The sequence below is a fragment of the Ambystoma mexicanum genome, chromosome 9 (assembly GCF_040938575.1).
Source record: "Ambystoma mexicanum isolate Mex_15411 chromosome 9, UKY_AmexF1_1, whole genome shotgun sequence".
NCBI lineage: Eukaryota > Metazoa > Chordata > Amphibia > Caudata > Ambystomatidae > Ambystoma > Ambystoma mexicanum.
Window position 1 is genome coordinate 98,289,814 of NC_090931.1, and position 18,305 is coordinate 98,308,118.

The 18,305-nt window shown below is 46.7% G+C and overlaps 1 protein-coding gene across 1 annotated transcript in view; it reads left to right on the top strand.

The window, feature by feature from the left end:
* Positions 1-18,305, top strand: part of ZW10 (zw10 kinetochore protein) — a 270,359-nt gene that overhangs the window by 151,085 nt on the left and 100,969 nt on the right. Inside the window, exons 7-8 of the mRNA XM_069614236.1 lie at positions 13,192-13,383; positions 13,883-14,049. Of these exons, the coding sequence (XP_069470337.1) occupies positions 13,192-13,383; positions 13,883-14,049 (359 nt within the window). The remainder of the gene's footprint in view (positions 1-13,191; positions 13,384-13,882; positions 14,050-18,305) is intronic.

The window sequence follows — 18,305 nt, forward strand, 5'->3', positions numbered from 1 at the left end:
ATAATGGTGGAGACACCCACTGAGGATGGTGGCTGCTAACCCAGATTGTCCCAACGTCGGTTTTGTTTATCTAAGTATACCCACCTGGGTTTTTCAGGGTTTTGCCAGGTGCCCTATTATTTACTTTAGTTCTAGCCCTGTGGTAGACTACACCAGCCTTGTCCTCTTGCTAATAGGTAACCCACCTCTTGGTATAGGTCTATACTACACAAGTTGGTAGAGTGACTGAGCAGCCAGACTTATTTCAAGAGGTGTAAATGTGAGCTGTAGAGATGTAACAGAGATTCACAATGACAAGTATTCAAATACTTATACTCTAGGTTTTCAAGTAAAATAATTATTTATTTAATGGTTGGTTTTAAATAAGCCTTCTTTAGAAAGTGCAATATGCAACAATAAAAATACACTTAATAACACTTCCTCAGTTTTAAGATGAGCAAGTAGATGCCCTTTTGGGATGGGTCACACACACTTCTACACCCTGAGGTGACTTCAATTACTAGGACACTGTGGACATTGATATATCACTTTTACACTTAATGCAATACTGAGGTTGTGGAAAAGGAAAAGGTTAGGGAAGGAAAAAGGTTAACCAGTTCTCAGAGCATGTGAATACTTTTCAATCTTTCCTTCCAATGAAGTCTAGGTTAGACCCTTCCCAGCAATACAAATTAAACTTATGCACCACCTATGAGGGACAGTTAAAACAAAAGTCAATGGGTCAGAAGAGTCTGCAGATGGCACAAACGTCTTGCACAATGTTATTCAGGGATTTTGTAGAAAAAGTATCACTGTAGGGCCACAAGCTGTTAGGCTTGTGAAGGGCAAAGCTGCAAGCAACTCTGCAGAAAAGGCAGCTACTTTAAGTCTCCAGTGAGAACAAACAAGATACAGACCAAACAGGTAAGTACCCCTTTAGTCAAGACTGTACCTTAGGTTGGAAGAAGTGGATCGAGCTGGCTTCTGTTCAGGTTGCAGTCCTGCAGGTCATGGGGACAAGTGGGAGGACGTCTGCAGGATTCCTGCACTGCGGTGCGAAGGTCAGCAGCTGCAATGGACTCTTTCCAAATCAGCGGCACTTACGATTTCAGGCAGCGGTCAATAGCACAACTGCGGTTCTTGGCTACTTGGAGGGCTCCCCTTGCTTCTGTTGAGGTGGCTCAGGCTTGGGTCGGCCTCCTTCAGGAGGGTCCCTAGGATCTTCCTGGAGCATGGGTGTGGCTTAAAGATGATGCACTTGTTTCTGGTGTTCTTGACCCCTGGCACTCGGTTCCAGCAGCAGGAAGGAAGTACAGCCAGCAGGGAGAAGGGTTCCAGCAAAGTTTGTCATGGGGTCAGTTGGTCCCACCAACCCAAGGGAAGAAGTAGTCTGTTCCGGGCTTCTCTAGTCGATACAAAATTGGAGCTTCAGCATTTCTGCAGGGTTTCACCAGGCACTGCAAGCATCCAGGAGGGTACAGCAAGCTTCTCTTCCTGTTTCTTTCGTCGGATGTTTTTTCCAGTGGTCAACTCTGCCTTCTGTTCAAGAGACCTCGCCTTTTATGCAGGGTTTTCCCATTCATGCACAGCCTAGCTGGCACTCGCACAGCAGCGTGGCTGTCCTCCAAGGATAGCCCGCCAGCCAATCAACACTGGGTGCACTCAGGTAACCAAGGAGACTAAGGACAGGGAGTTTTGGGCACCTCCCTCGCTTCCTGCCCTTCCAGACACACTGGAGCCAGAGGCGGGCTTCAGCATTGACTCCCGCCAAAGACAAAACGAACAAAAGTGTTAAACCTGGTTTGGCGAGCAAAGTAAAACCCAAGAAAGACCTCACAAGCAAGAAATAGTGAAAAAAGACGACCAGAGCCATTTTGACAAAATGGGCACCCATAGGCGCAATACTGCAGCGGAGGATTCTGCCTGCGGTAAAAATGCAAAATTAAACCACTGCCACCAGCCATTAAATGTAGTGAGGGTAACATAATAAATGTTACATAAGTAAGTACTTAGTTATGTACTTCTACATAAGATGGGGTGTACTGGACCCACATAGGAAAAACAGGTGAGTAAAGTCAATTTCCCTTTACTACTCTTGGGAACAGTAGTTCACTCAAGAGAAGGTATTTAAACCTCATGATAAATCCAAAGGACTTCTCTGTGACACTGCACTGAAGGTGCTGTGTGTCACAATACAAAAGGTATATGCCTATGGAGTTTGTCAAACTCCAAAACCAAAAGAAACAGAGTCCAAATCAGATCAAAAATACATGAGTGAGTAGGAAAAAGCTCTCACTCCAAGAAATAAATTAAAAGTCCTAAAGTCCGGCAAAAGAGCTGGCAGTCTCTAAAGTTGAAAGGAATTAGCACAGAAATGAGAATTCTCCCTAACAAACTCCACAAAATGGCCATTTTGCACTGCCAGTTGTGAAGATTGTGGGCAATGGTTTGGTACAACCCCCACCTGAAAAGGACAACACAGTTCAGGAAACCCCTTCCCCTGAAAACCAAGATCTTCAGGCATTTGTGGGGCTCACAGGATATTCTAGAAGATTTATCCCCAACTATTCTGCTCAACCGGTCGTAAATTCAAATTCGTAACGGACCATTCTCCTCTACCATTACTTAGCTTAAAGTGTAAAAAACCTTGGATAATGCGCTGGTTCTTAGTCCTTTAACCTTTTTTGTTTCAGCGTTGAGCATAGAAAAGTCAAGGAACAGGGGAATGTTGATTTTCTATCTTGAGTCCCCTTGGAGGGAGATGGGGAAGCTGAACCATTAGGAGAAGGGTATGTGACAATTCACCAGGTCACTTCTCCCAGAGGGGAGCCCTTTCCTAGGAGGCTAGGGAGGTGACGGCGCTACACAGTAGTCCCCCTCGGCATGGTAATATGCAGGAGGACCTCATAGGGAGGGACTCCCCACCTGGGGATAAGGACATACACCTTGGTAAAAGCCTACCTACAACCCTGTCACATAACCCCCTACTCTCATGGTCACCCTTTTCTCCCAACATCGATAGTGGAACCATAGGTTTATTGTAAAGCCATGACTGTGACCAATGTAGTACAAACTGGACAAAAAAGAACATTAGAAGCCATACGCAGAGCCAGTCGGGTACTGCAACGTGGTTGCTCACTGGAGGCATGAAGACTGCTAAATAGACTTTTGAAGATGGTGTTGACATTATGCGAGGGCAGAGTCAATAATATAAAGGAGAAAGCTAGATCGGACTAGAGATCTTTCATTGCGGAAGCTAGCAGCATGAAAATCCTGCCCATTCCTGGGGGACCTGAGACGCAGAGAAGCTGTTCCTCCAGGCAGTGGCCACAAAGAACGGGACACTGCTACAACGCCCGAAGAGCTGGCTGGTGTAAGGAAGGCATGGTATCAAAGTAAGACAGACACAAGTGATCACAGTTCACATGCGTTTATTAAACTGTAAAATGGGTGAGATAAATGCCTAATCTAAACCTATATCTAAGATTGGAGCAAGCTATGGCCATCAAATATTAATACAGTCCCAGTAGAGTCTAGTCAAATAAAAAGGGTCTATACTAAAAAAAACGATTGCAGATTGTTACCGCTATGCTACAAAATAGTGTGGGACAATGTTCACAAGAAAAGAAAGAAGTGTTCACAAAAGAATAAATCCGGATGTTATGGCCGGGGTCTCCCTTCCCCACGTTTTTAGCATGGGACAAGGTGGGACACTCGACCAGAGCACACTCCTGGACTTTGCCGGCACGAGGTTCCAGTTCCTTTCATCAATATCAGGGCCTTCGGTGCCCTATTCTCTTTCATGCAAAGTCTCTTGCTTCAGAGGACCTGATATGCCACAAACAACAAAACAAAAGTTCCTTCTACTTATCTTCACATCATGTTATTACTTTTGACCCTTGGATCCCCCTGAGCTGGGCTCTCAATGTTAGCCTCCCTCAGTCGGGCTCAGACCAACCACTCACTGTGGACATCCCTCAGTCGTGTTCAAACTTGTCGTCACAATTTTCATGGGTGTTTTACTTCTCACCCTATTTCTCAGGCATCCCTCAACCGGGTTCACATTTGCCAAAATACACAGTTCACTTTGCTTTACCACAATGCGGGATTCACTTCCCGTAACTTTCTCTTGGTATCCCTCCACCGGGTTCACATTGCCATTAACACAGTTTCAAGAAAGTCATTCTAGACCCCTTAGTTTCTTCCCTTACCTAAATCTGGGTCTCAAACCCCAGTCAGGTGTTGCCTTAAGCCCCCAGTCAGGCTTCACACAGTTCTATTCTTGCAAGGTTCTCAGGGGGGATACTGTTTAAACTAATTTGTAGGCATCCCTCAGTCGGGTTCACATTTGCCCCAGTAACACAGTTCACTTTGCTTGGCTTTCTCTTGGCATCCCTCAGTCGGGTTCACATTTGCCTCCACAACGTGCCAAAGACCTTTGACTGTACAAGCAGTTTGGCTTGACTCTCGTATGACCACTTTGACACCTCACGCCGGCCTCCCCTAAGGCCTCTTGTTACTTGTAGTTTCTACAACAACCGAAGACTTTCAACTCTGCACGGGATTCAACATAACCTGCTGCAGGACCACCTCGATTTCCCAGTTCAACACATACTCTTTGTTCAGGAGCGGGGCATCAGTCCGAGTCCTTCGACGGAACACCCATGTGACGCTGGACCACTCTAACTCTGATAGCAAGTTTGCTCACAAAAGACCTTTGTACTTAAGTCTTCTGTCTTAATACAATCTTGTTCTTCGCAACCATGAGCCCAACACAGTCTGGTCTATTATCAGTTATTTCCGACTCACCAGCTGTGCCGAACTCTGTTGGCATCTCTTGCCTATGGAGTAAGGGACGGTACCACAATGGCAACCGCTTCTCTCCGTCCTGGCTATCCGTGTGGGAGGGTCCCATGTACCGCTGAGATCCTTTGTGTCATTCGCCAGCTACGATTCCCAGTTTTACGTTTCCTTCTCGGAGGCTCTGCGGATCTGGGTTGAAAAGGGCAAGGGCAATTCACTCCTTGTCATCCTTTCAGGTCTCGCCGCCTTTCTCCTCTTCTTGAACTGCTGTCCTGGAATAGCTGCTTCCACATTGTCATGATTACGGGCCACAGGGTCTCCTTCAAACCCTTACCCTCTTTAGGGACAAGTGGAAGTAGATGGGGAGATCAGGTAGGGGCCCAGTGGGTAAGAGCCTGGCATTCAAGACACTCACAGCAACCACTTTAACAGATAGCCTCATCTCTCAAAGCAACAGCATACTGGTTTCCTGGTTGTTGCTTCACTTCCTGCCACTCCAATATGAACACTGAAGAACTTCCATGCATCCAGGAAGTTACAAGGCATTCTAGTGTTTGGGCGTGGCTACTGGCTATAAAAGCCTCACCCGAAGAGCAGCTCGTGCTTCATGTGCTTCCTGTAAGCTCGAGAGCACATGCTTACCACCGCCGCTGCCTGGTTCTCAGTCTTCAGCCTTCCCGATTTGTTCCATCCGACGACTGGAGTCAGCACTGCAACTAGAAGGAGAGAAAGAAAACAGTCAGTTTACAGTGAGTTACGCACACCTGTAAATCGCAGCGCCACACGCTCAGTGGCAGAACATTTCATACTCACCTTTAACACCGCTGGCATCAGGAACCGCTGTTCTTCAGCCCGCACACATACGGCCCACCTCGGGGATCCTGCAAGGAAAGAGAAAAGACATTAGTCGCTGCAGCAGAACCCTCTGATACTCATTACGCGCAGCTACGACCCGCCTTGGGAAACCTGCAAAAGAAAGAGAAAAGACATTAGTTTCTTCCGGCATATCCGTTACCGCAGTAGATACAGGCCAGTGCCGTGAACTGACAAACAGTACCGCGGTGGAACGAAAACACCAGAATTGCTCAGTGAGGTAACTGGGCATTTACGTACAGAGACTTTTACTTACCTGAATTTACCTGCGAACTTGCCTGAACTGGAGGCCCGGTGCAGAAAATGGGTAATACGAACTCTTGGAGCTAAGGCAGTGCATTGAGCAGCAGCTTCCAGGAAATGGCGCCCCTGCAAGAGCAGGATGGAGGGCGCACCACATTAAACACACAGGTGAGGCACGCTCCAGGGCACTTAGACATCCTAGGTGGGTTGGGGAGGAGAAGGAGGGTAGTAATCCCTTTGAGCTCACCCCTAACGATTCACTCTTTTGACAGGCCAGACTTCCATTATCAGAAGGGAGATGTAGAACAGGAGAAGAACCGGGGGACTCTATTGCTCCTGCAGAGACCCAGGTAAGCGTGACAGAACACGAAGCCGTCCTAAAACTACTCTGCCTGAGCAATGGAGACTTCGTAGGTGGATCAGTTATCGCAGATTTTGGGGGATTTGAAGGCAGAGATCCATGCGGCCCGCGCTGAGACCAATGCGTTGCGGCACAAGTTGGTAGTAAATAGGGACAAGACTGATGAAATAGGCCGACAGCTGCTACAAACTCAAGCAGGGTTGGCCCCTTTACCAGGTGGAGCTACTTTAGCTCCAACACCATAGTCCTCCCCCGTTACCCTTGTGCAGGTGGTGATCCTGGGAAACGTTCCACTATCACCACCAGAGCGATTCTTAGGAGATCCTAAAAGGTTTGGGACATTTCTGAATCGGTGTCGTTTAAATTTCTTATGCAAACTTGGTTTATTTCCTACGGATCAGTCAAAAGTGGCCTTTGTATTATCTTCTCTAGTGGGACATGCAGCAGACTGGTCGGTTCCTCTGGTAAACCGAGACGACCCATTACTGTACAATTTCGCAGGTTTCCAAAGTGAATTAGAAAAACTCTTTGCTCGTTGCACAAAGGGACAAGCTTTAGATGACAAACTCCTATCTCTTAGACAAGGTAGTCAAGACCTCGAGGCCTATGTAGCCACATTCAATCGTCTGGTGGCAGATGAAAACTGGCCAGAAGAAAAACGAACCACACTGTTTTATAGAGGTCTATGAGGGGAGCTTAAGGGCATGCTAAAACAAGTCGTAAATCCTCCGGATAATTGCGTTGATTACATAGATTTAGCCATCCAGCTTGATCATCGGCTACAAAACCGTAAGACTGATCACGCCCGCTCTGAAAATAGAGCATATTACGTGTGACCTAGGGAGGCGTTTGCATGCTAGCCCACAGACACACATGCTGAACCCATGCAATTGAGTGTAGTCCGGGGTCCCCTGACCAAAGCAGAGAGGGAGAGAAGACGCCAAGAACTATGTTTGTACTGTGGGCAATCAGGTCACTTCCTTCGTAGTTGCCCTACCAAGCCCCCCAAGAAAACATTTGGAGCCATGGATGGGGGCAAAGAGGAGGCTGTTGAGTCGGAAAACTCCAACGCCCGGCAGATCTAGAGGTCGGTCTGTCGAGCATGAGAACCCCTCATTTGACCTCACACTTTGCAATACCAGAAGTCATCTGCGGCCCACAAGACCCTTCCAAGATGCATACAGTTGAAGCCTTCATAGTTAGTGGGGCCATCAGTAACTACATGGACTTGGGCATTGCTGGCAGGATGGGGCTACCTGTATGTGCCAAGACCACTGCGGATAACGTAACCACGGTGGATGGTACACAGCTACTCTCCGGTCCAGTCGCCCAACGCACAGCAGAGGTTACGCTAATATGCCAAGATGATCATCGAGAGGAAATCACGTTTTATCTCATAACCGCTCCACAGTTCCAGTTAATTCTCGGCATGCCCTGGTTGGAGGCACATAACCCATTGATAAACTTGCGTACCAGAACCTTAACCTTCTCAAGTGAATGTAATCGTTGTTATGCTCCAGTACTCCCGTTACTTACATCTCTGAACTCAGTTCCAACGCCAAATGAAACAGGTGTTTTGCCCGCTGAATATCAGGAGTTTCAGGATGTATTTGCCAAAGAACAAGCCAACATACTACCCCAGCATCGCTCATACGACTGTCAAATAAATCTAATACCTGTGGCGGAAGTGCCGTGTAGTCGTATATACAATTTAACTGAAGGGGAAAACGCTCATTTGAAGAAATACCTGGAACAATATCTCACAAACGGTTTCATCCATCCCTCAAAATCATCCGCTGCCTCCCCTCTCTTCTCCGTACCCAAGAAGGAGGGGGAATCCCAGAACATGTATCGATTACAGAGCCTTAAACCAGATTACAGTGAAAAACAAGTACCCGCTACCATTAATCCCGGTGTTGTTGGATCAGGTACAGCAAGCACAAGTCTTCACGAAATTAGACCTAAGAGGAGCCTATCACCTAGTGCGTGTCAAAAAGGGAGACGAATGGAAGACTGCGTTTCGCACCAGAAATGGCTTGTATGAATATCAAGTAATGCCGTTCGGACTTTGCAATGCCCCGGCGGCATTTCAACACTTTATGAATGATGTACTGCGGGAACTTCTAGACGTGTTTGCGATTGTTTACATCGACGATATCCTCATTTACTCGGCAAATATCCAGGAACATGTATCATCTGCGGGCAACGCTCCGCAAGTTGTGTTAACACCACCTATACGCTAAGTTAGGAAAAAATGTTTTTTCCATGTTTCCGAAGTCGAATATTTGGGGTACATCTTTTCCTCTCAAGGTATAAAGATGGACAATCGAAAAGTAGATGCTATCCTCAATTGGCCATCCCTTTTATCGCTCAAAGGAGTACAAAGCTTTCTCGGTTTTGCAAACTTTTATCAACGCTTTATACCTGGTTTTTCGCATCTGTTACACCTGATTACATCTTTACTATGCAAACACCAAAAGTTTGAATGGACTCCCACAGCTGAAGAAGCATTTCGGGCCTTGAAGGGCAAATCCATCACAGCTCCAGTGCTTCAACATCCTCAGCCAGATCTTCCGTATATCGTAGAAACGGATGCCTCAAGTGTAGTCATGGGAGTGGTCCTATCTCAGAAAAATCCAAACACAGGACATTTACATCCAGTGGCCTTTTGAACTAAACTACGCAATAACAGAAAAGGAATTACTGGCAATCAAAAATGCTCACCAAGAGTGGAGACACTACTTGCTGGGGGCCAAGCATACCGTCACGATCATAACAGACCATCGAAACCTACAATATCTAAGGGCAGCCAAAGCCCAGTCATCCCGACAACTCCGCTGGGCTCTGTTCCTGATGGAATATGACTTTGTAGTGACCTATCGGCCCGGAGTAAAAAAACAGTAAAGCCGATGCTCTTTACCGTATAGGTAAAGGTAAAGAAGCTTTTGAAAAAAACGATCCAGTAGACATCATCCCGGAAAATAAAATCTTGGGACTCTGCAGGAAAAACCCTTCCCCAATGGATACACTCAAGATGACATCAGACGAGAATTGTCCGCAGAAGAGTTGAGAGCATGGGACGTTAAAGGATCACAATATTCAATCCAAGATGACCTTCCATTCTATCGGAAAAGACTATACCTTCTGACGCATGCTTTGCAGGAAAGAGTGCTCAACAGTTACCACAATTCACCTCTAGAAGGTCATCCCGGTATAGCTAGGACACTCAAGAAAATCGGACAATTCTATTGGTGGCCCACTTGGCGAAAAGACACCACCGAGTTCATTAATACATGTGGGATTTGTGCTCGAAACAAAACATCACGGCAGAAACCAGCTGGATTGCTTCAATCCTTAGCAATTCCACCCGCTCCATGGCACACCATATCAATGGACTTTGTCACCAACTTAACATCCAGTTCAGGCTATACTACAATTTTAGTAGTGGTTGACCTTTTCTCTAAAATGGCCCATTTTATCGCCTTAAGGACTTCCTTTGGCTCAACAATTAGCGCAGGTCTTCCTAGACTGCATCGTAAAATTCCATGGATTTCCGTCTGTAATTATCTCAGATAGAGGCAGTCAATTTGTATCGCAGTTCTGGAAAAAATGTTGCTCTCTGGCCGGAGTAGAAGTCTGTCTGTCCACTGGCCATCATCCACAAACAGATGGACAAACGGAACGCACAAACCAAACCATGGAACAATACCTCTGCTGTCTTCTACACCAAACAGATAGCAACTGGGTGGAGATCCTATGGATGGCGGAATATGCATATAATAACGCAACACACTCTTCCACACAACAAACTCCTTTCTATACATTGTTTGGACGAAATCCACGGATATCTGTATATGACCCACCAGAAGAAATTGAAATGCCTGCGGTTAAAACGATGCATTCACGTATTACGCAAGCTGCTAAGGATGCAGCCAAACATCTACTAGCAGCTAAAGACACACAGAAGAAGTATGCCGACTACCATCGAAAACAAGCCCCAAGTCATCAAGTAGGGGACTCAGTGTGGTTAGCGTCAAAATACATCTCATTAAAAGGACCAAAGAAATTTCGCCCCAAATATCTGGGTCCATTTACCATAGAGGCCATAATCTCCCCAGTAGCCGTGAAGTTAACCTTAGCGCAACACATGTGAATTCACCCGGTGTTCCATGTGTCTTTACTCAAGTTGGTACACCCAGGAACTCGGTTACCAAAAGCACCAGATCCGATAGCAATAGATGGTGACGAACCAGAATTCAAAGTCAAAAGCATTCTAGACTCCAAGAGAGTAAAACAGGTTCTATACTATCTGGTAGATTGGAAAGGATATGGGCCCCAGAACAGATCATGGGAACCTAGTACAAACATCCATGCTTCCCGGTTGGTACGTAAGTTCCACCGGGATAATGCCACTAAATCAGGGCCTGGGAACACATCAATAAGGGGGGCCTTGAGGGGGAGAACTGCCATGATTACGAGCCAGAGGGTCTCCTTCAAACCCCTACCCCCTTTAGGGACAAGTGGAGCTAGATGGGGAGATCAGGTAGGGGCCCAGTGGGTAAGAGCCTGGCATTCAAGACACTCACAGCAACCACCTTAAACAGACACCCTCATCTCTCAAAGCAACAGCATACTAGTTTCCTGGTTGTTGCTTCTCTTCCTGCCACTCCAATATGGACACTGAAGAACTACCTGGCATCCAGGAAGTTACAAGGCATTCTAGTGTTTGGGCGTGGCTACTGGCTATAAAAGCCACACCCGAAAAGCAGCTCATGCTTTGTGTGCTTCCTGTAAGCTCGAGAGCACATGCTTACCGCTGCCGCCTGGTTCTCAGTCTTCAGCCTTCCCGATTTGTTCCATCCGACGACCGGAGTCAGCACTGACAGGAGAAGGAGAGAAGGAAAACAGTCAGTTTACAGTGAGTTACGCACGCTTGTAAATCGCTGCGCCACGCTCTCGGAGGCAAAACATTTCATACTCACCTCGAACACCAGTGCATTGAGCAGCAGCTTCCAGGAAATAGCACCCCTGCAAGAGCAGGATGGAGCGCTTACCCAGGTAAGCGTGACACTCATGTGTTTGGCCTTGCTCTCCGTGTGCTCTTGTACTCTGCCTTTTAAGCCTATGGGGCAGCGAAAGTGACGTCAGGTGTGTGTAGTTCTCAGCAATTTCCCGACTCTGCCTGACCCTTCTGTTGTGACATGTCAAGTATACCACTCTGGGGTTAGTCCATTGTCTTTCACTGTAATCTGTTTGTGAGAAAGTGTTCGTGTCAAGAAAGGGGCATGCGGGGTTGAGTTTCTAGATATCCTAGGATTGGGAAAAGGAGGGGGGTACTGCGTCTCACACTTTGGTGTCCCACTTCCACTCCCTGTAGGCCCCTCATCCAGGTGATCCTCCCACACTAGTCCACCCCTAGGAACTGGATTCAATAGCGATGGCCGTGTTCTGGCCACATGGATGACAGATCCCCGGGGACTAGCGAGTGAGACACCTTCAGGTTTCTCACACTGGGAGCTGAATTACCAGAAGGAAGAAGCAGTCGAGGTAGTGGCACGACGGCACAAAGATGGACCAGGTCTGGAAATGGTGCAGAGACCAGAAGCTGGAGCCTGCCGCGGAGCCACACAGGTGTCGGTAATCTCAGAGGAAGGAATCTGTGACCCGTGAAGAACTGGAGCAACGTCCCAACAGAGAACAAGGTAATAGTAAGAGCGGGAAGACCGGAAGGGGCCCAGGAAACCATACCATGAAGCCAGAGTGCATCAGGAGTCTTCTCCCTCGTCGGAATGGTCAGCCAAATACCACTGCTCAAGCAGAGTCCATTGCCAATCATCTCCCTCGTCACAGTGGTCAACCTAATACCACTGAGCAAGCAGACTGTGTCTTCAGTCATCTTCCTCATTGCAGGGGTCTAACCAATGCTGCTGCCCAAGTAGACTGGACCAGGAGCCATCTCCCTCATCATAGTGGTAAATGGAAGCCAAATAAGGCTGTGAGTTTAACTCCTTCCTGGAAGGAGTTAAAGAGACTAATCAACGTTTTCTGCAAAAGTGCATAAAGACCACTGTGGAGAAAATGTATAGAAGAAATCGGAAGGTAGTCATTCTCTTGGTGAAGGAAACACAAACTTTACTTTAGTTTAAGACTTGTTTCTATTGTTGGGGTTAGATTAGATGGTTTCTGACAGAGGATGGTGAACTTTTATTTTGATGGACAGTCGTTTTCCTAGGTTGAGGCAGGGCAAGCTCCTTGGAAGTAGGGAGGGGGAGGTTTAGTTATTGGTTTAATACAAGTCTGTAGCCTACACAACGACCACTCCTTGTCAGTCTCCTTCTACACACTCACACTTGCTGTCCCTTGAATATAGTCCATTTTGATTTAAATGTCCTCTAGATGTGTCCTTGTGCTCCATTTATACACATCCCAAAAACGCATAGTTAATGTTACATAAGTATGTATTGCACTAGTCATCCTTGTATCTGTTGGTATCAAGACAACCGGGATCTCCTAGACTATAACCAGGAGCTCAAAAGCTCCCACCTCAAAGCAATTTCCCTTAAAAGACCAATGATAATCAGCACATCCCTCTGCTGGGAGATTTACACGCAGAATCCAATGATCCACATAAGCTGTTTGTATGCACATGGTTACTGTGATATACATGCTTTTAGACTCCTTGATTTCAAGCAAGTTTTGTTATTCTTGAAAATAAAACCTGGAATAATAATCTGGCTGAGATTGCTGTCAAGTTCTTCCTGATTCGAGAGCAAACATAGTACGGTTACACAGTGCCATTTCACATAGAGAGCATCTATTCAGCCCGTTGTTGCCTAGTGGAATAGGGGCATGCTCGTTTGTATTTGTATACCTTATAGTATGTGATTATTGAAAAGCACTGATATATACATTTTTTATATTTTCATTTTCAGGTCACTTATTGCTGAATTATATTTTGAAACCTCTGGTCTTGTACCCTTCACTTAATGCTGAAGCAGAGATGCAGTCTAAGAGCACAGTTTTGAAATTAATATGCATCAAGACTCACTTGGATCATTTGTCACCGGAGCAGGTTTTCATCAAGCTTCATATGGTCCTGGAGCTACTCCACAAACATCTGCTTGGTATGGGAAGAGGCCATGGGATATATGAAGGCTTAGATATTGATTTAAAAAAAAAAAATTCTGTATGGAGTGGTTTTCATTTATGTAGCAACAACGTACATCTTTCACACCATATGGGTTCATTTGTGTTGAAGATGAGCTTTGCATATACCCCTGGGAAGGACTGAACAGTAGGCATGCCAGATTTCTTTCAGAACAGTGTGTCAGGCAACATTATTTAAGTGTGCTGCCAACCCCCCTCCAGAGTGGGGTCAAGGCAAATGCTCTCGGGTGTGTAAAGGTTTATCGAGGTACATGCCTAGAGGCCCGGGAGAAAAGGATGGCGGGGGGAGGGGGAAATCTTCATTGACCTCCTGAATTTCATATAGTTTCTTCTGGGGCTCCGTGTAGATGCTATTGCAGTAATCCAGATGAATGGCAGATTGTTAATGTTTGTAGAGCCTGGGAATTTCAGATACATTCATCCGTTTCAGGTTGTATTGTTCATTTTCTTCTGCAGAAAATGTTCCTTTAGAGGTACCAACACAATCTGAAAAGAAAGAGAAGGTGCTGGTTACTGAAATTGTTGGCGACATGATCTGGGAGGAGTTGTCAGAGTTTATCATCAAGGACTGCTTGGTGTATTCCATTCCCACCGACAGCAGCAAGCTTGAGGAGTATGAAGGGGTAAGGAGAGACAAAGAAGGCACTGGGGACCCAGTTGAGGGGAAATGTCAACTTGCGAATTGAAGTCCTCCTCAAATAAGGACACCCCTGCATGTTACTGTTTGATGCTGGCAACAGAAAGGTGAGAGAGGGAAAATGTATTTTCTAACACAAATATGCAAACTTAGTCAGTTCTTCCCAGGATTGTGAAGACTGCTGAATTTAGGGTGTCTGGATTTGCTTAGTTATAATGGTACCTTGGCTGCTGTTTGTCTGTGTTGTGCTCATGGGCGTTTGTAGTCTCGTTCTGGAAGTTGGGCCTTCCTGCAATCCATGCGTTTTCCTCATTCACTTTAAGTTAAAGGTCCAGATATGTGGCTCTGGTCTGAGCCCCCTTCTTCTTTGCCCTCTGTTTTTTCACCCACCTTTTTCTGATTTCTCCTTGAAGGACTCAGTATGGATACTATTCTGTGTGTTGTGCCCACCAACAGTCCTTAAGCATCTTCGGGTGGGGTGCTCCTCGTTTTCCTGTACACGTAACCTTACCCTCTTACTTGCGCAAGGCCTAGATGATGCTGTCAGTGACGCTACATTACAAGTTCCGCAGGCACTTGCCGTAAATAACTGTTGGGGAACTGTACCTTTTCGCTGCCACAGAGACACTTGCATTGGAAACTCTAAAGAGTTCCCCAGATGAACTTAACTTCCTTTGTGGAAAAGACATGTGTGCTTTTCCGTAAAGGGACACATGCATGGCCTAAGCATCCTGGGACAAGGGCAGCAAAGACCAGATCTGGTAGGTATTTTAATAGGATTTCTGGATTCTTGTGTTATCCTTGAATGATTGAGTGGTCTTACATTTTTAAAGCAAACACGAATATGATTGGAAGCAGAGTCTGCACTCTCCGCCTACCTTTATGTTAGGCACAGAGTTGTGATGCTGTGGCCCTCGGTACTTTTTACTGTGGAGTCTTTGGTTTATTGCTCCATTTTTCTCCCAGCCAAGCTTCATCTAAAGCCTCTTTGGGAGAGGGATTCTGTCATTGTTGTGCTCTGCCTTAAGATTCCCATGGAAGGGGTACCCCAGGGTGGATGATTCATGCTGCCAGTTAGTTATGTGGCTAGGGTGGTGGCAGCTGTTGTTTGTGCAAAATGTCCTCCATGTGGTGGAAACATGTTTCTAAATTAGGTATTTGTTGACCCAGTCCTCCGGGTACTGAAACTGGAAGTAGTCTTCGTACACCTCTGTCCTGTGGGGATACATGCGACTATACCTTGTGTGTGTTTTGTGCGTTGAGGTAAGTGGCCATATATGGCTACAGGATACCTGCCTCTCTGTGCTGGGCTGTAGCAGCCTCAACCTGTTCTGACATGCATGTAGTCCTTTCAATGTGAAAACTCTCTCTAAATGCTCTGAGAAGCCTTAATTGTGTAGGGCAACTCCCCAGTGATCAGACTGGGAAAATACAACCCACTAGGGGAAAAAGGCTAGCTGTACCCTTTTTCAAGAAAGACAACAGCTTTTATTTTGTATACGAAAGGAAAAAGTGACAGGGTATTAAGAATCCACTGCCATAGAGCTCTCTGCCATCCCTTGTACAAGATTCAAGTAAGAAACACAAAAATCATCACTCATGATGCCCTCGATATACAGTGTTAACCCCCCCACCATCATTGGCTACCACCTATATACATGCTAATGATTACATATAGCCCATTCTCCAATTGGTTCCGCTGTCTTCCATCTTCACCACACGCGGGTAACCTTCTTGTCCCACTTGGAATGCTGCAAGGTAATTGGTTAAGTTAAACTGGCACCACCATACCTTCCATGTGACGTGCACCTGGTCATCAACATGATCTGGGAAGACAATGTTGAGGTTAGCCTGGTCCTTGCGAACAAAGCAGCCCTTTTCTCATCCCAGACACATCAGCACCCCCATCATGCCCTCCCCAACGTATGGGCATCGATCTCAGCTCTTAATGACACAAATCATAGATCATACTGTTCTGTGTTCCCCTTTATCAGTTCCCCTCACCGAGAGTAAGCCTAATGTCCCACTAATCAGTACAGTTCGCAAAGGATTTAGGGCCCATTTCCCTGCACATCTGGTAGTTCAAATGGAATGTCCGTCGTTCCTCGGGGGACGCTAGTGCCTTAAATCTAGTTTTGTGTTTTGGCATCCGAAACCACTGCCTTCGCGCCAGGAATACAACCATGGAACTGGGCAGCATCCTTTCGCCTATTCAGCTGCATACATTCCTGCCCAATTACTTCAAAGACCTAACAGATGTGGGTGTTTGTGCGTGTTCCTTGCCGCGCCTGGGAATCGGAATGTGATGGTTAAGCAAGAGATAAGGCCTCGTTCTGCATCTTCAAAACACAGACTTTTAGGATTCAGGCCTACTTCTTAGACGTAGCTCTACTTCATGTTATATCTATTCATATATAATGTGTCCTACATATTTCTTTTGCTAAGCTACTGGTTATTTCCCCCTATGTGATTTTCCACTCCCACCAATTATTACCATCCACAGAGCACCCGTCTCCTCCCTACACCGTCCTGTACACATTCCCCTTATTTCAGTATATTTTTCGCAGTCTAAATCGTGAAGGAGGGGCAGTGATCTGAACGTGCACCCAACACCCCCCCCCCTTTGGTTAATCCTTAATTAACTAACTTCTCCCTTTCTCTCTGTCAGTCGGTTTCATCCTTAGGGACCCGTGCCCTACATACATGACGTAAACTACCTTATCCCGTGCGTATTTCTCCAGGGTGCACGTGAGATGTATACAGTCCCCGTCACCCGCTAAATTTACCCAATGCTCAGTGTAGTTTTCAGGATCTGATGGGCATGTTGTTAATGTCTCTGGGGGGTGGAGTGTCATGATTTCTGCCCCTCGTGTCCCCAGCCCTCCAAGATGTCAGGCTGGAGCCAGGCTACAATCACCTACATGGCCCTCAATGGCCTTTCCCTCCCTCCAAAGACCGACTTGGAGTCAGACTTGGCGCTTGTGGCACCAGACCCACTCACTCCCATAGGATAACATTGGGGATTGGACTTGTAGTGCATTGATGCGGACAAGATGGATGCCCCCACATATTTCGGTTCCCAGAACTGCATGTGCGGTCTAATCTTTTGGGTGTAGTTCAGCCCAGAGGCACCTGGGATACCCAGAGACTATTTAAGCCGCACCCAGGCTGAGAAACATGCTTTGCGTTTTCTGCACCTGTAGCGTGACCCTCACCGTGTTCGGATCGGTCTCCAGTAGGCCTGCATCTTTCTTCTGCGCTTCGCTCCTGCAAGAACAAGAACACCGTTAGGAACAGTCTTACCTTGCGGCGCTTCTGCCCATCAGTCATCGCTCCTTCTGTTCTGCGGGCATCTTCGGCGGTGTCATTCCCATCCTGGCACGCTGCTTCCTAAGGAAAAGGGAAAAGAACAGAAAAAAGGCATTAGTAAGCATTCTGCAAATCTTCGCTTATTTTTAAATACTGTACAAGCTTTAAACGCTTACCTGATTCCCAGCTGCTCTGCGGGGACTCTGTCTCCGTAACTTCTCATCCATTTGCAAGACGGAAAAGACACTCCAGGTTAGCGTGGAAACATCTAGAGGCGCTGCATACCGTGCTTACCCAGCGCATTTGTTCTTCATAACCGGCATCCACGCTGAAAACGTTGCGGCACCTAAATACACAGAAAAATAACTCGGTTCAATGCAAATATGAAAGGGGTGCATCGCGCTCTCACTCACCTTCAGCGCTACTCATCTCAGCAGCAAGCCGCCGTCCCCGGACGCCGGCCCTCATCTAAGCAAGGAAAGGAACGAAGTTAGAGAACTGTTCAAAAGACTCATTATACTTACCTGTCGGACTCTTGCCAGTGTAGTAACTAGGCAGCAACTAGCCTGCATCAATCAACGCGCCCCTGCGCTGAAGGCAGGACGGAGTGCACACTATCCAAGAAAACAAGGTGAGCTGTGGATCAAAGGGAAGGGTTGGACCCCGGGGAAGAAGGGGTTCAAGCACACAGAGACAATGGGGAGTTAAACTCTACCAATCCCGTGTTTCAGGCCCAGTCTCCAGTCAAATAGACTCCAGGGAAGGGTTTGAGGTAGTAAGAGGTCAGAACAGGCTGAGTGACGTCCCCGTGGATACCAGGTAAGCGTTACATGGAGAGGTTGTTCAACTCTAGCCATACATGGCTTATTTAAATCCTTAGTTTGAGCATGCCCGTCTTTTGTGCCTGGGAGAGCCATCCCTGCCCCAATAGTA